The sequence below is a fragment of the Vitis riparia genome, unplaced genomic scaffold (assembly GCF_004353265.1).
Source record: "Vitis riparia cultivar Riparia Gloire de Montpellier isolate 1030 unplaced genomic scaffold, EGFV_Vit.rip_1.0 scaffold658_pilon_pilon, whole genome shotgun sequence".
Taxonomy (NCBI): domain Eukaryota; kingdom Viridiplantae; phylum Streptophyta; class Magnoliopsida; order Vitales; family Vitaceae; genus Vitis; species Vitis riparia.
Window position 1 is genome coordinate 35,185 of NW_023269728.1, and position 27,620 is coordinate 62,804.

The 27,620-nt window shown below is 31.6% G+C and overlaps 3 protein-coding genes across 27 annotated transcripts; 2 read left to right on the forward strand and 1 right to left on the reverse strand.

Moving 5' to 3' along the window:
• Positions 1–3,560: 3,560 nt before the first annotated feature.
• On the reverse strand, positions 3,561–5,804 carry LOC117910227. Its single transcript, XM_034824291.1, has 3 exons — positions 5,793–5,804; positions 4,098–4,194; positions 3,561–4,015 (listed from the first exon to the last, which is right to left on the reverse strand). Exons 1-3 carry the CDS (start codon positions 5,802–5,804, stop codon positions 3,561–3,563), a joined length of 564 nt encoding a protein of 187 aa, XP_034680182.1.
• A 6,056-nt stretch (positions 5,805–11,860) lies between these two features.
• LOC117910234 (putative disease resistance protein RGA3) lies at positions 11,861–16,741 on the forward strand. The gene is made up of 2 exons (XM_034824319.1): positions 11,861–12,229; positions 16,726–16,741. Exons 1-2 carry the CDS (start codon positions 11,927–11,929, stop codon positions 16,726–16,728), a joined length of 306 nt encoding a protein of 101 aa, XP_034680210.1. The 5' UTR covers positions 11,861–11,926; the 3' UTR covers positions 16,729–16,741.
• Positions 13,586–27,050, forward strand: LOC117910230 (putative disease resistance protein RGA3). 25 transcript variants are annotated; one of them, XM_034824299.1, is made up of 12 exons: positions 13,586–15,379; positions 18,724–18,827; positions 18,947–19,767; positions 23,387–23,667; positions 23,756–23,819; positions 24,192–24,370; positions 24,459–24,774; positions 24,916–24,991; positions 25,068–25,798; positions 25,893–26,005; positions 26,092–26,160; positions 26,479–26,970. In XM_034824299.1, the coding sequence occupies exon 1, from the start codon at positions 13,628–13,630 to the stop codon at positions 15,317–15,319; it is 1,692 nt and encodes a 563-aa protein (XP_034680190.1). In that variant the 5' UTR covers positions 13,586–13,627; the 3' UTR covers positions 15,320–15,379; positions 18,724–18,827; positions 18,947–19,767; positions 23,387–23,667; positions 23,756–23,819; positions 24,192–24,370; positions 24,459–24,774; positions 24,916–24,991; positions 25,068–25,798; positions 25,893–26,005; positions 26,092–26,160; positions 26,479–26,970. The 25 variants fall into 25 exon arrangements, 19 of the variants coding, with proteins under 19 accessions (XP_034680190.1, XP_034680191.1, XP_034680196.1 ...); XM_034824300.1 differs by having other exon boundaries at positions 24,459–25,583; positions 25,708–25,798; XM_034824305.1 differs by having other exon boundaries at positions 24,459–25,385; positions 25,494–25,798.
• Positions 27,051–27,620: the final 570 nt, after the last annotated feature.

Below are 27,620 nucleotides of genomic sequence, written 5' to 3' on the forward strand. Positions count from 1 at the left end.
TACTAAGAGACCATCTCCGTTTAAATTGTTTGGAAGTGCCTTCATACAAAAACTTTTGTAAATTTTTTACAAATATTCGATAGATAATGCTTTCAAAAATTACATTTTTGTTATATAGTATTAGTTTATATTCAAACTCCTAATGGTTTTCTTTAAAACATGTTGACTCAAAGAAATGTTAACATACTAAGTTGTTATCACAAACCATATCATACACCAACACATTAACAAAACAAAATCAACCATTCAGTGAAAGAGTATCAAAAATGCTTTTCATTTCTGGACATTTTGATTGCCATCTGAATTTCTCGGGGATCTTTAGCAGAAGTGATCATCACCCTTGCACTTTCACATCAAAAACTTCATACATCTTGTAGCCATCAACATTGAAATGCACCACTCTATATGCTTATATTAAATCAATCAATATAAAAAAAATCATGAATACTATAAAACAAGAAGACAAAGAACACCTACTTTGAGAAATGATTCTCCTTATTCTTCAACAAATGGAATGCAAAGGTTCCCTTCAGAAGTAGAACCATAGAGCTCCCTAAAGAGACAGGAAGAACAAGAGGTAGCATGGAAACTGATGAGAAAAAACCTAAAATTCTTTAAACCCTAAGGCTCTGTTTGGTTCCCGGAAAATGCGAGAGAAAGAAAATTGGGAGGAAAAATGGAAGGAAAGGAATATAATTTTTTTCACTTGTTTGGTTATCCATGGAAAATTCAAGGGAAAAAAAAAAAGAATTCATTTTCTCTTGTTTGGTTAACCACAAAAAAAAGTTAAGGAAAAATGGAAGGAAAATAAAATCAACATTTGTTCTTAAATGGTTATCAATTTGTTGAATGATAAAATAAATTAATCCAATAAAAAAAACTGTTGAAATACGTGAATTTTTCGACATCAAACATTTCTCATAAAAAGTCTTTGCTATTATTTTTTTTTATTAATAATTATAAGATTTATGTATAAAATTTTCCTTATGTAATACAAATAAAATATACGAGTAATAACTATTTTTTATTTTTAAGGGAACATTTATAGCTAATAAAAAGCTCTTAAAAAATTCAAAAGGATTTTCGGAATCAAAATTTAGAAATAAAATATGTTCATATAATGTAAAAATAAAAAACTACTATATAAAATATAAAATTCAAAATTAAAAAAGATTTTCTAAATCTAAATTTAAAAATAAAAAACTATTATATAAAATATACTACTTTTTATCACAATTTCTTCAATACCCATTTCAAAAGGCATCATTCTCTCTTTTGATGATCTTTTAGATGATCCTCGGGGACATACCCCACTTGAAAAGTGAGGCTATTCTTAAGGTGTTTTTGAATACCCATTTGAAAATTTTGGTGGGCTTTTGTTTCCGTTTTCAACTCAGGGAAGTTCAAAGTTAGGAGGAGAGAGCACTGACTCAGGATCAGCAGTGAACACTCTTTCAAGTAGAGCTAAGGCCCAGTTGGAACCGGGATCTCCTATCAGTATAAAGCCAACATCTGATCACCTGGCTTTTGATCAGAAGCATCTGCAGTTTCAACAACATCAACAGCAGTTAGAGATGGCAAGTGATAATTCTAGATTAGCAAGACCATTAGAATCCCAACCAACTGCTTCTAAACCACCCCCGGGAAAGGTTCTCAATTCTCAAACCAAAACCAAAATGGGTATCAAAACTAAGGTAAAAGTAGCTGCAGATTTGATTATCCTTAAGTTGGTTTACACAACTTCTAACAGCAGCCGACCACTAAAATTAGCCAACTATACAGAGTGCCACTCCACAACCCCATGATGCTATCTATACAAAACATATCACCTTAAGCACCTGAGACAATCAAATTGAACTCTATGCTCTATTTGGTAGCCGCAAAAATGTGGATAATCAGAGAATTCAATGAAAGAAGTCCAGATTTTGAAATTCAGTTTGTAAATTATCGAAAACTCAAGAAACAACAAGTTGGTCTAAACCGAAAAAAGCATAATTTCCTTCATTTTTCAACTAACCAAACAAAGGAATAATTGAATAACATGCTGAAAAGATAGATGAATAAAAAAAGTCTTCATAAGTCTAAAAATATAATAGATCAATTTCTAATAGTCAACTATCATCCATGAGTTTTGATATCAAAACTTCACGTATAGCCCCAAAACAAAAGTAAAACTAAAAATAAAAATAATCTCCATCTCAAATTAGGCATCAAAAAAAGTAGGTCCAAATTTAACTAACAACCAAAGCTTATGCCTATCAATTGGACAAGCAAGAAAGGCTCGAGCTGCACTTACATCATCGGTAAGAGCTTGATATGCTTTCATATGAGATACATCACTCATGCCTCCAATCTTAGCAATCTCTTCAAACAATTGCTCTTCCGTATAATTTTGAAGGTTGCTTCTATCAAGAGCTGCAACAACTGCATCCATTCCAACTCTAATTGACCTCAATTCTTCACTTACAATGTCAGCATATTTTGTTTTTCGCTTTTTTGTTTCTTTGTTTGACTTTGGTGCAAAAACAGATGCATTTGCAGATGAAAAAGATGTCTCAGTTGTTGCTTCATTTTCAACATAAGCAAATGTTTCATTTGTGATCCCATGTTGTGATGATCCTAATGGAATTGTGCTATCCAAATTTTGTTCCTACGCCTAACAAAGTTGTCTTTCTTTTGCACCTGCAGCAAGAGTTCCTGTTGCTCGATCTTTTCCAAGAAGAATGGACAACTTATTATAATTTCTAATAGGTTTGTATCTGAGCTGAGATGCTCCTGGGTGTGCCTTTTAACATCAGCAAAAACAAATATTAACAAAACTCGAGTTTAATTGTGATAATGTCTATTAGAAATTTATAGCTCTACATTACATGCAAAATTTTTATTTCTAATAACTCAAAAATAATAATTAACTCACCTTAGTGTAAGTAGTCCATATTTCCGTGGTAGCTTCGATCATTTGAGTTAATTCATTGAAACCAAATCCACTACCATTTTGTAAAACTTCTTGAGCAGCATAAAAGTTTTTTTTTTAAGTTTTCATTCTCTTTTTTATGTGCTCAGAGTTACAACTCAATTCAAAATTTTCCCCAATTTCTCGCGCAACCATTGCATAAGCTGTCTTGGTGAAGACTCCTCCTATCTTTTGCCCTTTATGCATTTGCTCCATTAATCGATCAACCAAAAAGTTGTCCATTTCATCAATCCAAGTCAAGTTTCTTTTTTCACTTACACTTTTGTGTACTTCAAAGCCTTCACTATGTTCCATCTGAAATAATAATACACACACACACACACACACACACACACACACACACATATATATATATATATATATATATATATATATATATATGTGTGTGTGTGTGTGTGTGTGTGTGTGTGTGTGTGTGTGTGTTTAAAATGAAAAGTCAAGAGGAGGAGATATAATAATAACTTCATTGTAACTCATTCAAAGTGTGATTTTAACTAGAAGAGTTATAGTTCTAAATACAATCATCGTACTTAATATGAAACATAAAAAACTATACAAGAAAAGAACCATAAAATAAAAGGACTCATCAACGGTTTCTATTGTAATCTTTCCACATATCCATGGCTATTTTCTCCCTTAAGATTTCTCCTTCCTTGCATTTTTCAGCTAAACTCAAGACCATTGATTCAAACTCCACTTCTTCGCTAAAAAGCTCTCTATCGACCTCTGCTATTAATCTTTCATCTGAATCAACACCCATGAGATAGTTATGGAGGATACAACATCCTAGTATAATATCAGATTGTGTGTCAACAGGGTAATGTGGCTCCGTCCCACTAGTTATTATTGGAAACCTTTTCTTTAAAACACCAAATGCTCTTTCAATTGCATTTCTCAAGGATGAGTGTCGAAGGTTGAAAACCTCTCGAGCATTTTCTGGTTGATGAACACTATACTCTTTTAAATGGTAACAAGTGCTTCTATATGGGGTAAGAAATCCAGTTTTTAGATGAAAACCCGCATCAGCCAAATAATATTTACCTAAGAAGCATAGACAAAGGATCTTTGTTATTAGTAATAGTCACTTGAGCTAATAAATCATTATCTAATCACCAATAATCACCTTGTGGAACAATCAATTTATCAAAATCTCTCATTAATGCATTATCTAGGATTCTCGAGTCTGATGCAGATCCTTCCCAACCAGGTAAAACATATGACTCAATTTACATAAAACCTATAGTTAAAATAAGTTGACCAGAAAAAAGGGGGTAAACACAATTGCTATCATGATATTACAAAAATAAGTTTAACAAGTGACCTTATTTTTTCTTTGTCAAATTAAGAAAAGATATTTAGTGTATTATTTGAACTAATCAAATGCATTATTGTTAGGACAAAAGAACCCTACCTATATGTGATGGGATCCACTACTTTTCAAGCTGACTCCCAACTTCCATGTAAACTCTAGGGCCTCTCGACATTTTTTTATACATTTATTTATTTTTATTTTATTTTTAACTATTATTTTCACAACATTGTTGTAAAGAAGTTGTTTTTCTTTTCATATTTTTTTTTAGATAATAGTAAAAAAGTTTGGAAAAAGTGGCTTCTTCAATAGTTTAATTTCTTTTTTCTCACTTTTTCAATGGATATCTAGACAAAAGAAATTCTTTTATAATTTTTTCTTCCCCTTTTCTTTTATCTTTTATCTTTTTAACAATTTTTTTCAATCTTTTAAAAACTAAATATAACCTAAAGAAAATAATAATAAATATAAAAACAAATACATAAGAAAAGACTCTTAACATAATTTTTTATTATAAAAATCATCAAAGTGCACAAATAAACTTATATATAAATGAACTTTCATTGTTTTAAACATTAATTACTATTGATATAACAAAATGTAGTATAAAGAAAATATAATTTTACAAAATTTATCCATTAATCCAAATGAATAAGAATTAAATTGTGTAAAACATTTTTCTATTTTTGTTTATTTTATTTTATTTTATCTTATTATTAAATTTTGATGGTAGAAAAATGGTGGCATCCAAGAGAACACCATTTCTATGTCTATTTGTTTTATGGTAAGTGTTAGTGCATTCCAAATGAAATATAAAAAAAAATTAATAATGCTTATTGTCTATTTCACTTTTCATTATTTTATAATCTACCTTCTAAAAATGTTATACTTTCTTTATAATTTTATCAATTACCAAATTCTTTGATGCATTTCCAAAAACACTTTCATATTATGCAAGTCCTTTTCATGGTTATGAGTCATGTTTGCAATTCTTTTGACTAGTTTCTATTGGACTAATTTATTGCATATTTATTCTATATCAGACCAATTCCAAAGGAGAAACGTCGATGATTGGACGAATGCTTTTCAATATGCTAGAAAAAAATATTGACATGTTATGAGCAACCGGTGCAAATGGAAAGAGTTAGCCAATTAATTCTATCTTGAGGCTTTGCATATTGTCTATATATAACATGTCTTCATTATTCAGGTTTAGGATTCATTCCTCTTTTTTTTTGTTTTTTTTTTTTTTTTCTCTTCTTTAATTTGCTAAAATTGTTATACTTTGTTTTAAAAGAGGGGTAAAATAAGGAGCACTAGCAAGGTGATTCTTCTCATTCCTGCCATGATGGACAAACTCAAAAGTTAGAGAAACTTAAAACATATGTTGAGGAGGTAGTGGCACTGCCAAATAAACAAAAACACCTTCATTATTGTCATGACTTTTCTTTTCATTCTCCTTGAGTCACATCCATGCCACTACATCTATATCTTAAGGATCCACAATACCATCTCCCTCATTTCTTTTCTCCTTCTCATATCCCACTATAGTCTATGCATATTGATGGCATCAAAAGAATCGAACATCTATTCCAGAAAAAGGGTTGTGGTACGTTACTTCTTTGTCTATTTGTCAAGTCTAGATATTCAAAATGTAGATACTAATAGCAGTGGAATTTTATGTCTTAGAAAAGCAACCAATTCTAAGCACTTGAGAGGTAGCATCCAATATGTATTCACCTTACTACATTAGAGAATCAAACACTTTGGATACGTGCTTATTCTTCTACTTAGGTAAAATAGCCTTGAAATCACTACTAGAGGGATGTCAAAAGGAAGCAAGTGCAGATTGATCAAATGACTTATCATGTCTCAAGAACTCATATCTACTAGTCTCAAATAGCTAAAAGGTGAGAATTGAGGAAAATGAGGAAAGCTCTCTTTATAGTTTATAGTAGCCCATGTTACCAACTGAAGACAAATTTAAAAGGACAAATATCTCATAAAGCAAAAGCAAGGATGGAAGAAAAATGGTGTTCTGTTGTACTTCATCCATTAACCAATAGCCTGTATATAGACTTTACACCAATGGGTAAAACAATGACATAACAACAAATTAGACTCCACTAACTAGATGTGGACTAAGTGACCTCCGATTAACTAGCTAACAACAGGCCACATTCTACAACTACCCAAAATAATAATAATAATAATAAATAAATAAATAAATAACAAATGCCTAAAGAATAGGACAAATAGTAGCTGAATTTTGACTCATTCATTAGCCCTTCTTCATGTTGGTTTTTCTTTACTTTTTTTTTTTTTTTTATCTAACACTAATATTTTTCATTGCTTTCCTTCTCCAATATTATCTTAAAAAATCAAACAAATATTATCCAATTTAGAGAAAGCATAGACACTTGTGAAACAATAGTATGTTTCCAATGCCACACCACCCACATTGATTATACTTAATAAACAAGAGTATGAATCTTTCTACCTTGGCCTTTTTAATACCTAAAGAAATACGATGATATATAATGCATAACAAACCTCTTTTGCAATGCAGCCAAAGTTTTGTACACATGGAACCATGTAAAAAATGTATAGATCATTCAAATAAAAAACTATGATAATTAAGACTACGTTTGATTCTTAAAAATATCAAGGGAGAAGAAAAGTCTAAGAAAAAAAAGTCATTAAATAGCTAAAAATAAAAATAATTTTAAATAATAAGTTAAAATAATTAATTTATTCTTATCTCAAATCTTTTTTTATCTCATTTGTCGACACAAGTAAAAGTATATTTTACAACCATGATCCTACATTCATCACTCATTTTTTAATATAAATATTATACATCTAACTTAATTATCTAAAATACTTTAAATATAGTTGTTTAAAAAAATTATTATTTAATATTAACGAAAATAAATATTAATTAAAATCAATGAGGATAAATATTAGTCAAAATTAATAAGAATAAATATGTCAATTTTATTATTTAGAATAAATGTTAAATTAACTTTACTTAACATTATTAATACTTAAAATAAAAACAAATAATAAATTTGAAATCATTATTTAAGAATAATTTAATTAAATTCTACTTAAATTATTATATAATAAATATTATGTTTACCAAATGCTCTTTTAGTACAATAAAAATAGGGATTTAGGACTTGGACATAAATAAATCCCTTCTTACTACATGATCAATTGGGTTAACCATCACTTTTTTGCAAGCCACTTTTTGATATTATATTTTTCAGATACAAAATGATTAAAAAAAAAACCTAAAAACAGAAAGGAAAAAGATGCTTTGTACAAGATTCGTTATGGTTAAAGTACAAGTAAATAAATAAATAAGATTACATCACCATTGAGTGACATGTATAGGTTGTTGGTAAAAAAAAAAAAATTAATTCTATTCAAATGATTAAAAAAAACTCCACCGGCCAACCCAAGTTGGTTTATATTATTGAAACAATACTCCGTTTAGTCTATATTAGGATCCAATTTTTGTTTAAATTTTTAATTATGAAAAAATTCAATAATAATCTTGCTTCATTTGCTTTTAAAGAAGTTTCCCCTCAAAATAGAAAAAATATTTTATGATCTTGTTACCAACATCGATGAAAATATCAAATACTAATAGTTGGATTTTAAATATTAATATAAAAATAAAAAAAATTATCTTATTTCAAATTTGAAAATTTTCAATGAACCTTTGAAAAACGATAATAGATGAAAATAAAATTTGTATCATATCATTAATTTTACCGCTGAATACCCAACAAAAATATATAGATAAAGGTTGATTTCATTGAACTTCAATATTTAAATATATATTATATTTAATATTAAAAATGAGATTTAGAGAGTGTTTAGTAAATCAATATAATGAATTAATATGACTTAATAATTTAATTTAAATTATTAAGTAAATCAAATATATTTGATAAATAATATTATAAACTTAAAGCTAAAAAAACTTTAATTATTATGTCAAAATAATTAACTTATTCTTATTCTTATATCTATTTGTTGTCTTATTTACCAACATTGGTGAGAGTATATTTGACAATCACGATTCTACATCCACGACACATTTTTTATAATAAATATTATACAATTAATTTATGTATCTATAACACTTTAAATATAATTGTTTAAAAAAATAAATTTATTATTTAAAATTAATAAAAATAAATATTACCTAAAATCAATGAAGACAAATATTAGTCAAAATTAATAATAGTAAATATATAAATTTCAATATTTAGAATAAATATTAAATTAATTTTACCAAACAATATTAATACTTCAAATAAAAACCTAGCAATAAATTTTAAATCAATATTTAAAAATAATTTAACTTAAAATCGACTTAAATTATTAAATAATAAATATTATATTTTACCAAATGCCCTTTTAGTATGATAAAAAAAGGATTTAGGATTTAGATACAAATAAATAAATCCTTTTTACTAAATGATAGTTGGGATTAACATTCACTTTTTTGGCAAGCCACTTTTTGGTACTATATTTTTTCCGATGCAAAATGGAAAAAAGAAAAAAGGAAAAGGAAAAGGGTTTTAAATGCAAATAAATAAAATCCCCTTTTATGCCACTTTTTGATACTATATTTTTATACAAAATGTACAAAAGAAAAAAGATAAGAAAAAAATGGTTTGTAAGATATTAATTATGGGTAAATTACAAGTAAATAAGATTAAGATTACATCCCAATCAAGCGACATGGATAGGTTGTTGGTCAAAAAATTAATTCTATTCAAATGAATAAAAAAGCTCCACCGGCCATCCCAAGTTGATTTATATTATTGGGTGACTCACATGGTTTAAGTTTTTTATTTGCCTTTTAATCAAAGATTACAAAATTTGGACGGCAAATGGTGTCTTTTATAAATGTCTTCCAACAACTTATCCGACTTTTAATCAAAGATTAAAAAAAAAATTAATTGAAGTTTTGTGGAATGTTTGATCTAGACAAAGAGTGAACAACCATGAATAGTACCAATGACATTGGGGCCTCCACCCCAATGTCACTACATGTTTGAATAAAAATCATAAAAGCGTTCATATCAACTCAACATACATAATTCAATTATTCAACCAACATCATTGTCACCCTACTTTAAAAAAACAATAAAAAAATGATTAGGTTGTGATTCTTCAAAATATAACCCTTTTTAAAAGGTAAGAGTCCAGGAAAATGAGTATAGCTCTTTGAAACCCCCTCTTCATGTTGTTTGTCTATATTGCTTTCTTTCTCCATTATCTTATAAATTCCAAAAAAAAAAAACTATTGGACCAAGTGATGTCGGATGGGACTAGAACACAACATTTTTCTTATAACCCGAAAGCATGGTCTTAGCACCAATCATGGCGGAAGAGACTAGAGCGCAAAGACAAAGAAGATTTGAAGATATTGTTAAACAATTGCAGGGTTTATCAAATAAACAAGTGGCCACTTTATCGCAGTTACAAAATTCATCAAATAAACAAGAAGCTATTTTATCAACTTTGATTGTAGCAATAAATCTGAAATTCGAACATATGACCCTATTCGATTTAAAGAAGTATATATAAATAATTGTGATATACATAATAGATAAGAGTATCTCATATTTGATTATTCTTAATATGTAAAGAAATACAATGATATATAAGGTATAACAAGTCTTTTACTAGGGCAGCTAAGGCTTTATATACATGAAATCATGCAAAAAATCCATAGACCATTCAAATATAAAAATTATGATAATTAAGATTATGTTTGATTCTTAGAAAATATTAAGAAAAATAAAAAAATAAAAGGTATAAGAAAAATTATTATTTTATGTTTGGATGTCGTGGAAAAATGTGAGGAAAAAGTATGAAGGAAAAAAATTAGAGGAAAATGCTAAAAGCTTTTTCTGCCCAATTCCCTTATATAAGAGTGAATAAAGTTAAGGTTGGAGAAAGTATACTTCTCCAATAATTTAATTTTCTTTCTCTTAACTTTTTCATAGACATTCCAATAAGAGAAAATTAATATTTATAATTTTTGTTAATATATTTAAAGGAAATAATTTATTTTTTATGTATTAGTTCCAACTCATTTTACTTATTTTAACTTTTTTATATAAAAAATAAATAATTTAAAAATACATTAATTTCTGACTAATTTTAATTATATTTAATTTTCTTTTATATTTTCTACCATAAAACTAAATATGAGAAAATTATTTTTCTTATTCTTTTTTTTTATTTTGTTAATACTTTCCAAAAACCAAACTTACTCTTAAGGTTGATGGAGAAAAATGATGTGGGTAACTAAAAGCATTTAAAATTAAAGTTAAAACCATAATATCAACATATACAGTTTTTTATAGTGCATAACTTATTATTATTTCTTACTAAGTCCTAAAAAGGGTTCACGTAGATGTTAGAATCCAAATTTTGTTTAAATTTTCAATGCCCATCCTTTTTGAAAGGCACTTTTAATATAATCCTTTTTTGGTAGTGGAAAAAATATGCTATTAGAAAAAATTACAAGATTTATAAAATTTAAAATGTTTATGCCTATTGCACCTCACTGATCATCTCCTTTCTAAGCTCCAACCAAATTGGTATTGAAGAAAATACAATTGACATTCTAACAAGATTCTCTCCTTCCAAAGCTCTTCATTCTTGATGCTTTTAACTAGCCATTTTGCATTAATATTTAAAGTAGCAAAATATCGAAAAAAAAAAATATAAATCTAAGTTTCCAAACCTAATTTAACTATTATTTTTTTTCGAACATTGCTTTTAAAAAAGTTTCCTTCCGAAATAGAAAAATTATTTTATAAACATGTTATTAGCCCTAATGATACTATCAAATACTAATAATTGGATTTTAAATATTAATAGAAAAATAAAAAAAAATATCATCTTATTTCAAATTTGAAAATTTTCAATAAAACTTTGATGAAATGATAATAGATGAAAATAAAATTTGTATCATATCATTACTATCACCGATAAATACCCAGCAATAATGTATAGATAAAGGTTTATTTCATTGAACTTCAATTAAAAATATGTTATATTTAATATTAAAAATGACACTTAAAGAGTATTTAGTAAATTAATTTAATAGTTTAATATAACTTATTAACTTAATTTAAGTCATTAAGTAGATTAAATATATTTCATAAAATGACTTGATATTGTAAACTTAAAGTTAAAATTAACTTAAATTATTATGCCAAAATAATTAAATTATTATTAGTCTCGTATCTTTATTGTCTTATTTGCCAACACTAGTGAAAGTATATATAATAATAAAAAAAAAGATTTAAATACAAATAAATAAATCCATTTTTACTACATCATAATTGGGATTAAGCATCACTTTTTGATGCTATATTTTCCTGATACAAAATGACAAAAAAAAAAAAGGATGCCCTTCACAATATTAACTCGGCCGGCCACCCCAAGTTGATTTATATTATTGAAATAATGCTTGGTTTAGTCTATATATTGGCCTGAGCTTCACAGATCTGCTGCTCACAACACTTTCAGTTGGTTTTTCCGGGTATTCTCTCTTGCTACAATTCCATAATTTCCATTCATTCTCCTTAGCTGTTTGAAAGATGGCCGAACAAATTCCATTCAGTCTTATTGAGAAGCTTTTGATGACGCTGGGGTCTTCTATTTACGGAGAAATTGGGTTGATGTATGGTGTCCGAAACGAGCTGGGAAAGCTTCAGGAGAAACTGTCCATGATCAAAGCTGTACTTGTTGATGCTGAGGAGCAGCAGCAGAGGAGCCATGCTGTAGCAACTTGGGTGCAGAGGCTTAAAGATGTTGTTTATGATGCTGATGACTTGTTCGATGACTTTGCAACTGAAGAGTTACGGAGAAAAACGGATGTGCAGGGAAGATTTGCTGGACAAGTAGGTGACTTCTTCTCATCTTCCAATCATCTTGCTTTTCGATTTAAGATGGGTCATAGAATAAAAGATATTAGAGAAAGGCTAGATGATATTGCAAATGATATCTCCAAGTTCAATTTTATTCCCAGAGTCATATCTGATGTCCCGGTAAGGAATAGGGGGAGGGAGACGTGCTCTGTTGTGGAGAAATCTCATAAAATTGTGGGTAGAGATGAAAACAAAAGGGAGATAATAGAGTTGTTGATGCAATCAAGTACTCAAGAAAATTTGTCAATGGTTGTGATTGTAGGCATAGGGGGCTTAGGCAAGACCATCCTTGCTCAGTTGGTTTACAACGACCAAGGGGTGGTAAGCTATTTTAATCTTAGCATGTGGGTCTGTGTTTCCGATGATTTCGATGTTGAAGTACTCGTTAAAAACATCTTAATGTCTGCGACTAATGAAGATGTGGGAAACCTACGCTTAGAACAATTGCAAAAACGTCTTCAAGAAAAGTTAGATGGGAAGAGGTACTTGCTTGTGTTAGATGATGTCTGGAACGAGGACAAAAAGAAATGGGGTCGGTTCATAACTTTATTGCCTGTTGGTGCAAATGGGAGTAAAATTTTGGTGACCACTCGAAGCACAAGAGTTGCATCAGTTATAGGAATTGATTCCCCATATATTGTGGAAGGTCTTAAAGATGATGAGTCTTGGGATTTGTTTGAAAGTCTTGCATTTAAAAAGGGAGAAGAGCAAATGCACCCAAACCTTGTAGCCATAGGAAAAGAAATTGTAAAGATGTGCAAAGGAGTTCCTCTGGTCATCACGACTTTAGGCAGAATGTTGTACTTCAATACCCAAGAAAGGCATTGGTTGAGCATTAAAAAAAATAAAAATCTTGTACTTCTTGGAGAAAAAAATGATATTTTACCGATATTGAGGTTAAGCTATGACAATCTTCCCGTCCCTTTGAAACAATGTTTTGCCTATTGTGCATTGTTTCCCAAAGATTATATAATTGAAAAAAAGTTGTTAGTACAACTATGGATGGCACAAGGTTACCTTCAACCATCTGATGAGAACATAGATTTAGAGGATGTTGGTAATCAATATTTTGAAGATCTATTGTCAAGATCATTGTTTCATAAAGTTGAAAATAAAGATGATAACAATATATTAAGTTGTAAAGTGCATGACTTAATTCATGATCTTGCACAATCTATTACTAAGTCCGAGATTATCATTGTAACAGATGATGTGAAGATTATTTCACAAAGAATTCATCATGTGTCATTATTTACAGAACACAATGTGAAGATTATTCCAGAAAGAATTCATCATGTGTCATTATTTACAGAACACAAGATTATTCCAGAAAGAATTCATCATGTGTCATTATTTACAGAACACAATGAAATGCTCAAGGATTTAATGGGCAAATCCATCAGGACTTTCTTTAATGGCTCCGACACTGTGGTTGACTTTGCGGTTGATGATGATGGTTCTATGACTAGACTCCCTTCAAGCTTAAAAGGTTTGCGGGTAATGAAGATGAGGTTCTTCTTACGATATAAGGCTCTGTCATCTTTAAGAAAACTAAGTCATCTAAGATATCTTGATCTTTCTTATGGGTGGTTTGAAAACCTCCCAAATGCTATTACAAGATTGAAGCATTTACAGACATTGAGGCTTTTCTGGTGTATTAGTCTAAAAGAATTGCCGAGAAATATGAAAAAATTGATCAACCTGAGGCATCTTGAGATTGATGAAGAAAATAAATTAAGATATATGCCACGTGGGTTGGGAGAATTGACTAATCTTCGAACCTTGCCATTATTCTGGGTAGGGCATGATAGTGGGGAATCCAAGCACAAGAGAATGGGTAGGTTGAATGAACTGAGATTCCTTAACAATCTCAGAGGACAACTACTAATTAAAAATCTTTCAAATGCGAGAGGCAGTGAAGCTAAGGAAGCCATTTTGGAGGGTAAACAGAGTCTTGAGTACTTGATATTAGATTGGGAGGGACAAAAAGCTACCGACGAGAGTGAGGAGGCAGTGTTAGTGATGGAAAGCCTGCAACCACATCCAAATCTGAAGGAGCTCTTCATATTTTATTACAGAGGTGTGAGATTCCCAAATTGGATGATGAATGATGGGTTGGATTTGCTGCTCCCAAACCTAGTCCAAATTCGAATATCGTCTTGCGTCAGAACCAAAGTTCTGCCACCTTTTGCACAACTCCCTTCTCTTAAATATCTAGTACTTTTCAAGCTAATAGCTGTGGAGTGCATGATGGATTACCCTTCATCAGCAAAGCCATTCTTCCCATCTCTGAAGACACTCCAACTTTATCATTTGCCTAATTTGAAGGGATGGGGAATGAGGGATGTAGCAGCAGAGCAAGCTCCTTCACATCCTTATCTTGAGGATCTACAGCTGGACAACACCACTGTGGAGCTATGCTTACATTTGATCTCTGTCTCTTCTTCATTGAAGTCTCTGTCTATTAGACGCATAAATGATCTGATATCTCTGCCAGAGGGGCTTCAACATCTTTCCACCCTACAAACTCTCACAATTAGGGATTGCTCAACGGAGCTATGCTTACATTTGATATCTTTTTCTTCTTCATTGAAGTCTCTGTCTATTATAGAAATGAAAGATCCGATATCTCTGCCAGAGGGGCTTCAACATCTTTCCACCCTACAAACTCTCACAATTAGGGATTGCTCAACGGAGCTATGCTTACATTTGATATCTTTTTCTTCTTCATTGAAGTCTCTGTCTATTATAGAAATGAAAGATCCGATATCTCTGCCAGAGGGGCTTCAACATGTTTCCACCCTACAAACTCTCAGAATTGAATATTCATCTGGTTTGGAAACTTTACCAGACTGGATCGGCCGCCTCACATCACTTTCAGAGCTTCGCATTAAACACTGCTATAATTTAACATCACTGCCAGAAGAGATGCGATCCCTCCGCCATCTACACACACTTGAAATCTATGGATGTCCATACTTATATGAAAGATGCCGAAAGGAAACTGGTGAAGATTGGCCTAAGATTTCTCATATTCCCGAAATTAACATTCGGGAACGGTGAAGCAGATATGTGAAGCTTGCCTTGTCTCTTTAATGAATGCGTCATCCACAATAAATTTCGGTATGCAATCCAATTTCTAGTTGTTTTCTGTGCTTTTTGTTATTTGTTCGCACTTCACCTGTTACATAAAATGCTTAGCTTACCAAAATGCCTTGTTACTCGGTGTTTGCAGTTTACACATTTGCATTTTACTGCTGTCGAAATTGTTGTCATCTCAGTTCTCTCAAATATTATATAAATTTCAGAATATAATACTTGAAACTGTTGCAATACTGATTATTTAATGCTTGGAATGCCTTCAAAAATTGCAACCATCATGCCCCTAGATGGCTACTCAAGAAAACTAAAGCTCAGGAAACTCAGCCGGGAATTTATATTAATCAGAACAAGGCTCTTATATGGATTTGCTTGTAGTGTTTAACAATGTTTGGGTTAGAACTTAAAGAAGTGTAGCTCCATATTCCTTGATGGACACGTTAATGTATTGAGGTGAACCCCCACCACATGTTGAATTGATTGGTAGTGTGAAGAAGACCATTGATGTATATAGGTGTAGAGTAAGGTGTTTTTTCCATAGGGACTGCCACAAGCAATTTAATTTCTTTTTTCTTTTTTTTAATGTTGATTCTTATAAGATAGAACCAAAAGCATAAAATAAAATCTAATGCTTATTTAGAGTTTTTTTGTAATATAAACAAGTGCCTATCACAAAGAAAGATCATAGCATATTTTTGTGCAATTTTAAATTATTCATCATACTATGTGTTTCCAATCCAATTTGTATGGTTGTTTTTGCAGGGTTTATGTTTTGTTACTTTACAATTTATCTCTTAAGAACCTTATATATTATGTTTTGCTAATTTCAATATGTAATAGCATATGTGAGGAAAAAGGTTTTTCAATTTGTTTTCCTTCACTTTGTTGCATGTCTATGTTCTTTTACTCATGAATACAATTGGGACTGTAAATGCCATGTTCGGTTTTCTTGTAGTTATTCAGGATATCACTTGGGATGTGCATATAATACTTTCTTATTATGGAAGTCTTTTCCCTGGTTATAAATTATGATTTGATTTTATATTTTTGGATTGAACAATGCTTGTAATTCTTTTCTCTAGTCTAATTTCTTGATGATTCATTCTATTAAGCCAACACCCTTTAATATTCCTTAAAAAAATGTTGACAGGCAGAGGATAACCGATGCATATGGAACGAGTTAGCTCACTTACATCACATTCCCAACCTATACTCTTTTTAGCATGTTGTTCATACTTTGTCTCCACTATTCAGGTTTAGAATTGACTCCTCTCCTTTTGCTCTGAATTGTTTACCCCTTTCATTCATTTACTAAAATTTTTTGTACTTCTTCTGATGTTTTGATCTTTTTTTTTAACTCTTATTTGAAGTAGAACAACAATATACCACTTGAGCAAGGAGCACATATTATTGAATCCATGTGGTAAGTGGTTAATTCTCGTCCCTCAAGTTTCTTGATCGTGGGAATCTAAATGCTTTGGGGTGCATGGATAACAATAGCGACATATCTCCCTCATTTTCATTGAGAGGCAAGTTGATTTGAGGGGAGTATAAAATAAGGAGAACTAGCAGGACCATTCTTCCCATTCCTGCCATGATGGAGGAAAAGAGATGGTGGAGGGATAGTATCAATATCACTAGCAAAACAACAAATTTGAAGGGATTACCCATCATCAGCAAAGCCATTATTCCCATGTCTGAGGACACTCCAACTTTTTTATTTGCCCAATTTGGAGGGATGGGGAAGGAGGGATGTAGCAGCAGAGCAAGCTCCTTCATATCCTTATCTTGAGGATCTAAAGCTGAGAAACATCAGTACGGAGCTATGCTCACATTTGATCTCTGCCTCTTCTTCATGAAGTCTCTGTATATTAATGAAATAGAAGATCTGATATCTCTGCCAGAGGGGCTTCAACATGTTTCCACCCTACAAACTCTCAGAATTGAATATTCATCTGGTTTGGCAACTTTACCAGACTGGATCGGCCGCCTCACATCACTTTCAGAGCTTTGCATTGAAGGGTGCCCTTCTTTAACATCACTGCCAGAAGAGATGCGATCCCTCCGCCATCTACACACACTCGTTATCGATGGATGTCCATACTTATATGAAAGATGCCAAATGGAAACTGGCGAAGATTGGCCTAAGATTTCTCATATTCCCAATTTTTTTTTGCGTGATGTTGAAAGCAGGTATGTGAAGCTTGCCTTGTCTCTTTAATTGAATGCGTCATCCATAATAAATTTCAAGTATGCAATCCAATTTCCAATTGTTTGTTGTGCTTTTTGTTATTTGTTCGCACTTCACCTGTTCGATAAAATGCTTAGGTTACCAAAATGCCTTGTTACTCGGTGTTTGCAGTTTACACGTTTGCATTTTACTGCCGTCGAAATTGTTGTCATCTCATTTCTCTCAAATATTATATAAATTTCAGAATATAATACTTGAAACTATTGCACTACTGATTATTTAAGGCTTGGAATGCCTTCAAAAATTGCATCCATCATGCCTCTAGATGGCCACCCAAGAAAACTAAAGCTCAGGAAACTCAGCCAGGAATTTATATTAATCAGAACTAGACTCTTATATGGATTTGCTTGTAGTGTTTAACAATGTTTGGGTTAGAACTTAAAGAAGTGTAGCTCCATATTCCTTGATGGACATGTTAATGTATTGAGATGAACCCCCATCACATGTTGAATTGATTGGTAGTGTGAAGAAGACCATTGGTGTATATAGGTGTAGACTAAGGTGCTTCTTCCACGGGGACTGCCACAAGCAATTTAATTTCTTTTTCTTATTTTTTTTTTTTTTTATGTTGATTCTTATAAGATGGCACCAAAAGCATAAAATAAAATCTAATGCTTATTTAGAGTTTTTTGTAATATAAACAAGAGTCTATTGCAAAGAAAGAACAAACATATTTCTGTGCAATTTTAAATTATTCAACTTACTATGTGTTTGCAATCCAATTTGTATGGTTGTTTTTACAGGGTTTATTTTTTGTTATCTTTTAAGAACCTTATATATTATTTTTGCTAATTTCAATATGTAATAGCATATGTGAGGAAAAAGGTTTTTCAATTTGTTTTCCTTCACTTTGTTGCATGTCTATGTTCGTTTATTCATGAATACAACTGGGACTGTAAATGTCATGTTCGGTTTCTTGTAGTTATTCAGAATATCACTTGAGATGTGCATATAATACTTTCTTATTATGGAAGTCTTTTCCCTAGTTATAAATTATGATTTGATTTTATATTTTTGGATTGAACAATGCTTATAATTCTTTTCGCTAGTCTAATTTCTTGATGATTCATTCTATTAAGCCAACACCCTTTAATATTCCTTAAAAAAATGTTGACAGACGGAGGATAACCGATGCATATGGAACGAGTTAGCTCACTTACATCACATTCCCAACCTATACTCTTTTTAGCATGTTGTCCATACTTTGTCTCCACTATTCAGGTTTAGAATTGACTCATCTCCTTTTGCTCTGAATTGTTTACTCCTTTCATTCATTTACTAAAATTTTTTGTACTTCTTCTGATGTTTTGATCTTTTTTTTTAACTCTTATTTGAAGTAGAACAACAATATACCACTTGAGCAAGGAGCACATATTATTGAATCCATGTGGTAAGTGGTTAATTCTCGTCTCTCAAGTTTCTTGATCGTGGGAATCTAAATGCTTTGGGGTGCATGGATAACAATAGCGACATATCTCCCTCATTTTCATTGAGAGGCAAGTTGGTTTGAGGGGAGTATAAAATAAAGAGAACTAGCAGGACCATTCTTCCCATTCCTGCCATGATGGAGGAAAAGAGATGGTGGAGGGATAGTATCAATATCACTAGCAAAACAACAAATTTGAAGGGATTACCCATCATCAGCAAAGCCATTATTCCCATGTCTGAGGACACTCCAACTTTTTTATTTGCCCACTTTGGAGGGATGGGGAAGGAGGGATGTAGCAGCAGAGCAAGCTCCTTCATATCCTTATCTTGAGGATCTACAGCTAGGCAACACCACTGTGGAGCTACGCTTACATTTAATCTCTGTCTCTTCTTCATTGAAGTCTCTGTCTATTAGACGCATAAATGATCCGATATCTCTGCCAGAGGGGCTTCAACATGTTTCCACCCGACAAACTCTCACAATTGAATATATCTCTGGTTTGGTCACTTTACCACACTAGATCGGCCGCCTCACATCACTTTCAAAGCTTCGCATTGAACACTGCCATAATTTGTTATTTCTGCCAGCAGAGATGCGATCCCTCCGCCATCTACACACACTCGAAATCTGTGGTTGTCCACACTTATATAGAAGATACAAATACAAAACTGGTGAAGTTTCGGCTATGATTTCTCATATTCCCGAAATTATTATTTCGCGACATTGAAGCAGGTATGTGAAGCTTGCCTTGTCTCTTTAATTGAATGCGTCATCCACAATAAATTTCAAGTATGCAATCCAATTTCTGGTTGTTTGTTGTGTTTTTCCTTATTTGTTCGCACTTCACCTGTTCGATAAAATGCTTAGGTTACCAAAATGCCTTGTTACTCGGTGTTTGCAGTTTACATGTTTGCATTTTACTGTCGTCGAAATTGTTGTCATCTCACTACTCTCAAATATTATATAAATTTCAGAATATAATACTTGAAACTGTTGCAATACTGATTATTAATGCTTATAATGCCTTCAAAAATTGCAACCATCATGCCTCTAGATGGCCACCCAAGAAAACTAAAGCTCAGGAAACTCAGCCAGGAATTTATATTAATCAAAACTAGACTCTTTTATGGATTTGCTTGTAGTGTTTAACAATGTTTGGGTTAGAACTTAAAGAAGTGTCGCTCCATATTCCTTGATGGACACGTTAATGTATTGAGGTTAACCCCACCACATGTTGAATTGATTGGTAGTGTGAAGAAGACCATCGGTGTATATAGGTGTAGACTAAGGTGCTTCTTCCGTGGGGACTGCCACAAGCAATCTAATTTTATTTTATTTTTTTATGTTGATTCTTATAAGATGGCACCAAAAGCATAAAATAAAATCTAATGCTTATTTAGAGTTTTTTGTAATATAAACAAGAGTCTATTGCAAAGAAAGAACAAACATATTTCTGTGCAATTTTAAATTATTCAACTTACTATGTGTTTGCAATCCAATTTGTATGGTTGTTTTTACAGGGTTTATTTTTTGTTATCTTTTAAGAACCTTATATATTATATTTTGCTAATTTCAATATGTAATAGCATATGTGAGGAAAAAGGTTTTCAATTTGTTTTCCTTCACTTTGTTGCATGTCTATGTTCGTTTATTCATGAATACAACTGGGACTGTAAATGTCATGTTCGGTTTTCTTGTAGTTATTCAGAATATCACTTGAGATGTGCATATAATACTTTCTTATTATGGAAGTCTTTTCCCTAGTTATAAATTATGATTTGATTTTATATTTTTGGATTGAACAATGCTTATAATTCTTTTCGCTAGTCTAATTCTTGATGATTCATTCTATTAAGCCAACACCCTTTAATATTCCTTAAAAAAATGTTGACAGACGGAGGATAACCGATGCATATGGAACGAGTTAGCTCACTTACATCACATTCCCAACCTATACTCTTTTTAGCATGTTGCCATACTTGTCTCCACTATTCAGGTTTAGAATTGACTCCTCTCCTTTTGCTCTGAATTGTTTACCCCTTTCATTCATTTACTAAAATTTTTTGTACTTCTTCTGATGTTTTCATCTTTTTTTTTAACTCTTATTTGAAGTAGAACAAACAATATACCACTTGAGCAAGGAGCACATATTATTGAATCCATGTGGTAAGTGGTTAATTCTCGTCTCTCAAGTTTCTTGATCGTGGGAATCTAAATGCTTTGGGGTGCATGGATAACAATAGCGACATATCTCCCTCATTTTCATTGAGAGGCAAGTTGGTTTGAGGGGAGTATAAAATAAAGAGAACTAGCAGGACCATTCTTCCCATTCCTTGCCATGATGGAGGAAAAGAGATGGTGGAGGGATAGTATCAATATCACTAGCAAAACAACAAATTTGAAGGGATTACCCATCATCAGCAAAGCCATTATTCCCATGTCTGAGGACACTCCAACTTTTTATTTGCCCACTTGGAGGGATGGGGAAGGAGGGATGTAGCAGCAGAGCAAGCTCCTTCATATCCTTATCTTGAGGATCTACAGCTAGGCAACACCACTGTGGAGCTACGCTTACATTTGATCTCTGTCTCTTCTTCATTGAAGTCTCTGTCTATTAGACGCATAAATGATCCGATATCTCTGCCAGAGGGGCTTCAACATGTTTCCACCCGACAAACTCTCAACAATTGAATATATCTCTGGTTTGGTCACTTTACCACACTAGATCGGCCGCCTCACATCACTTTCAAAGCTTCGCATTGAACACTGCCATAATTTGTTATTTCTGCCAGCAGAGATGCGATCCCTCCGCCATCTACACACACTCGAAATCTGTGGTTGTCCACACTTATATAGAAGATACAAATACAAAACTGGTGAAGTTTCGGCTATGATTTCTCATATTCCCGAAATTATTATTTCGCGACATTGAAGCAGGTATGTGAAGCTTGCCTTGTCTCTTTAATTGAATGCGTCATCCACAATAAATTTCAAGTAATGCAATCCAATTTCTGTTGTTTGTTGTGTTTTTCCTTATTTGTTCGCACTTCACCTGTTCGATAAAATGCTTAGTTACCAAAATGCCTTGTTACTCGGTGTTTGCAGTTTACATGTTTGCATTTTACTGTCGTCGAAATTGTTGTCATCTCACTACTCTCAAATATTATATAAATTTCAGAATATAATACTTGAAACTGTTGCAATACTGATTATTTAATGCTTATAATGCCTTCAAAAATTGCAACCATCATGCCTCTAGATGGCCACCAAGAAAACTAAAGCTCAGGAAAACTCAGCCAGGAAATTTATATTAATCAAAACTAGACTCTTTTATGGATTTGCTTGTAGTGTTTAACAATGTTTGGGTTAGAACTTAAAGAAGTGTCGCTCCATATTCCTTGATGGACACGTTAATGTATTGAGGTTAACCCCACCACATGTTGAATTGATTGGTAGTGTGAAGAAGACCATCGGTGTATATAGGTGTAGACTAAGGTGCTTCTTCCGTGGGGACTGCCACAAGCAATCTAATTTTATTTTATTTTTTTATGTTGATTCTTATAAGATGGCACCAAAAGCATAAAATAAAATCTAATGCTTATTTAGAGTTTTTTGTAATATAAACAAGTGTCTATCACAAAGAAAGAACAGAGCATATTTCTATGCAATTTTAAATTATTCATCTTACTATGTGTTTGCAATCTAATTTGTATGGTTGTTTTTACAAGGTTTATTTTTTGTTATTTTACAATTTATCTAGCTCTTTAGAACCTTATATATTATGTTTTGCTAATTTCGATATGTAATGGCATATGTGAGGGAAAAGGTTTTTCAATTTGTTTTCCTTCACTTTGCTGCATGTCTATGTTCTTTTACTCAGTAATACAATTGGGACTGTAAATGTCATGTTCGGTTTTCTTGTAGTTATTTAGAATATCACTTGGGATGTGCATATAATACTTTCTAACTAAACAAGTCTTTTCCCCAGTTATAAATTATGATTTAATTTTATATTTTTGGATTGAACAATGCTTGTAATTATTTTCACTAGTCCAATTTCTTGATGATTCATTCTATTAAGCCAACACCCTTTAATATTCCTAAAAAAATGTTGATAGGTTGAGGATAACCGATGCATATGGAACGAGTTAGCTCACTTACATCACACTCCCAATCTATACTATTTTTAGCATGTTGTCCATACTTTGTCTCCACTATTCAGGTTTAGAATTGACTCATCTCCTTATGCTCTGGATTGTTTACCCCTTTCATTCATTTACTAAAAAATGTTGTACTTCGTCTGATGTTTTTTGTCTGATATTTGGATCTTTTTTTTAACTCTCATTTAAAGTAGAACAACAATACTCCACTTGAGCAAGGAGCACATATTACTGAATCCATGTGGCAAGTGGTTAATTCTCGTCTCTCAAGCTTCTTGATCATGGGAATCTAAATGCTTTGGGATGCACGGATAACAATAGCGGCATATCTCCTTCATTTTCATTGAAAGGCAAGTTGGTTTGAGGGGAGTATAAAACAAGGAGAACTAGCAGGACCATTCTTCCCATTCCTGCCATGATGGAGGAAAAGAGATGGTGGAGGGATAGTATCAATATCACTAGCAAAACAACAGTAACCAACATTCATTACTTCTCTGGTTTCCTCATCTTTTATTTTACTTGAGCTGAAATGCATGCTGATATATCTATATCTTGATCAGGATTTAGATCTATATAACATCTCTTCCACAAGAGGAGCCCTAAGTGCTTACTTCTCTTAATTTGGTAAGTATGTTGCATTATTGTTTGTTTGTATAATTCTAGATATCATTTTTGAATGATGATGAAAATTTATGTTTTTCTCTCATTTTCTCAAAATTGATGACAAATAGATAAAAGATTCTTGTGCTCTTTAATTCTATCACACCATACAAAAATATTTTAGGTTTGCAAATCTACCTATATTCCTTTTCTATGGGATTTACTTTTCATTATTTTACAATTGTCCTTTAAGAATGTTACACTTTCTTTACAGCTTTAATTACCAGAGTCTTTGATGCATTTCCAAAAACACTCATATTATGCAAGTCCTTTTCATGGTTATGAGTCATGTTTGTAATTCTTTTGACTGGATTTTATTGGACAAATTTATTGCAGATTCATTCTATTGCTGACCAATACCAAAGGGGTGATGTTGAGGATTGGATGGATGCTTTTCAATATTCCATAAATAAATATTGACATGTTATGGGTACCTGAGGCATATGGGAAAAGTTAGCCATTCAATTCGATATTTAAGCTTTGCATGTTGTCTATAACATGTCTTCATTATTCAGGTTTAGGACCCATTCCTCTCTTTTTTGGTTTTGTTGGTTTATTTTCTGTTATTTAATTTGCTAAAAATTCTTATACCTTGTCTTATAGGAAGGGTGAAACAAGGAGAATTAACAGGATTATTCTTCTCATTTCTGCCATGATGGAGAAACTCAAAAATTAGAGAAACTTAAAACATATGTCGAGATGGTAGTGGCATTACCAGATAAACAACAGAAGCTTCATTCTTGCCATGTTTTCCTTTTCTTCCTATTCTCCTTAAGCCGACATCCATGCCACTGCATCTATATCTTAAGGATCCACAGTACCATCTCCTTCATTTCCTTTCTCCTTCCTACATCCATTGACATCTATGCATATTGATGGCGATAGAGAATCCAACATATGTTCCAAAAAAAGGATTTTGGTACATCATTTCTCTCTTAAATTTTGACATGCCATTGTTTATTTGTCCAAGTCTAGATATTCGAAATGTAAATGCTAATGGTGGTGAAATCTTATGTCTTAGGGAATTTCAGCAAGTTAAAGATTTTTTATGTGAATGTAGGAATCAATTCTAAGAACTTGAGAGGTAGCATCCAATATGTATTCACCTTACTACAGCAAAGAATCTAACACTTTGGGTATGTGTTCATTCTTTAACTTAGGTAAAATAGATGGTAAGTCACCTCACTAAGCTTGTTGTTATTCATTGTCAAGCTTGAAATCACTACCAGAGGGATGTCAAAAGGAAGCATGTGCAGATTGATCCTATGGCTTATCATGTCCCAAGAATTCATATCTACCAGTCTCAAATAGCTAATGCACAAAGGACCTATTCTCTCTTTACAATTCGGGTGCACTATCCGCAATGCGTGTTCTAAGGTTTGCTATGCCAACTTTTTTTCCTTCTTTTGATGGCTACTTTATTTCTTATTTTACATTCAATTTGTTCCAATTCTTATTTTATAAGTTATGTATTGTTGGTGCATATGGAATGAGTAAATTCACTTGCATCATTATGTCTCTATTATTCAGGTATGTCACTCCACTTCGTCTTCCCACCTCAAAACTCTTTATAGCTTAGTTCTTCACTACAAATTTCGTAAGAACTATAAAAGCTCAAATTCAACTATTGTATTTTAGTTGTTCAAAGTAATAAAACAGCAAACAGCAACTAGTTGAGTGAGCGGCTCGTACTACCGACTTGAAGTGCTTGATTCAATTTATTGTTAGGTGCCTAGACAAGCCTTTATATATAATTCTTAACTGAAAATGAGTAATATGATGTTTAGTGTGGATGTCCTCTTCTATGACACGAGATTAATAATTTCTTGTTCTTTTGCCCTTCTTTTGTTAGGAGGAATTATATTGCCTATTGCTAAGGGAAGAAGTTGCTAGAATCCAATACTGCGAAAGTGTAAATTTTGGAGTTTCTTTGTAATTGCATTGTAAGATCATCTAATCTCTAAGTGAAAAAACTCTTGGCTACAATTAAAGCATTCCATTATGTACATAATGTTGTTAGCTTTATTGATTTGGCAGGCTTATTTCCCAAGTCTTGTAATCAAGTTGTTGGTTCCGATATCGTTGAACATTCATGACGTATAGATCTTCTAATTTGCAAGCTCCTATGACATCTGTCAAACTCAACAAAGGTTCATTCGTATCTCAAAAATTGTTATAGATTCTACTTTTTATGTAATAGATTTCAAAAAATTAATTCTTGTATGATTTTTTGTAGGAAAAAAGATTGAGCTACATATTTGACCTCAAAGCAGAGAGAATTAATCATTTTGATGAGGTATATATGGTAAGCCTTCATCAACAACTGTCACATTGTTCTTTATGATAATTTGTGTTTTCTTTTAGTTCATTCTTATACAATTCCTTTAATATCGAAATTAAAAAACAAAGTACATAATTTATTGAGTTGGCTGTTGTAACATATAGTTATGACATTATTCATGTTCCAAAATAATGGAAAGCCAATCCAAGATGATTGATCTATATGTTCAAGATGCTTGAAAGGAGTGTCATGAGTCTTTTTATGGTACCATTTGCATATTAGTGTAAGAGTTATTATTCTTAAACTAACTTTTTTTCTTTTTTTTATTTGGCGGAATTATAGGTGAGAATCAAGTTTAATCGAACCATCCTTGGGACTGATTTTTACTGGAAGATAACCTCATATTTCATAATGTCATTCATTATTGGCATACAAAAGCTCGATCATTAAACAACTTATGAAATAAGATGGTGGTCGATTAAGAGATGAAGAATGGATTCAAAAATTGATCTCCACTTTCGGTACTTTCGGAGGCTTCAATCATGACTCAAAGAACAAGTTGGTTTATTTAAAGGTTTTGGAATCTCCTTGCATGTTGTGGAAGTGTATTTAGCTTCTAAATAGAAGTAGAATTCAAATCCAGTATCAACTTTCAATTACTACAACTTGCCACTCAAATCTCCTTACAACCTTTCTATTAGTTGTTCTTTTATGCTTCTTCAATGATACTATTAACATAATTTTATGTTACTTTTGATGGAATCGGTTACTAATATTTGTCTATTTGGATATTGTAATTTTTGGATGAAACATGAGTAGTTTCTTTTACTCTTCTACTTTGTTGTACTTCATCTTTCTTACATGGGCATGCCCAAGATTATTGTGAATCATGTAAATTTAGTGATTGTTGCTTATATTTGATATTAAGATTTGTTTATAATTCTTTTTTAATATTTATTTTATTTACTTTCTAGTACTTTATTTTTATTCGGGGCTTCTCTCGGGTTTGTGATCAAAGTAAGATGCATGAAATTTTAAAATCCGGATTAGGAAAGAAATCAGTCTTCTACAATATATATTGCAATGAGAAACTCTGTTCTTTAAAGCTTTGGTACAACATTTTTTTTTTTTGGGAAAATTTTGAAATTTTGTGTTCTAGAACTTAATTTTAGAAAATGTGAAAAACATAATAAAAATGTTTGGACTCAATCTCATTTAAAAAAAAAAACAAAAATAGGCTTATCAAGTTGTCCATGGTAAAAATCTACATTTTTTTTTAACTTTATTTAATATATTTATTTTAAAATTAAAATAATTAATGAGACTATTTCAAGACAATAATTAAAAAAATAAAAATAAATTTATATATCTTTTTAGAAAAATGAGATAGACCAATTACAATTTAATATTTTTTTCCTTAAAATTTAAAAATAAATAAAATGAATATTATTAGTGTTGAGTTATGTAAAACCTAATTATACTAT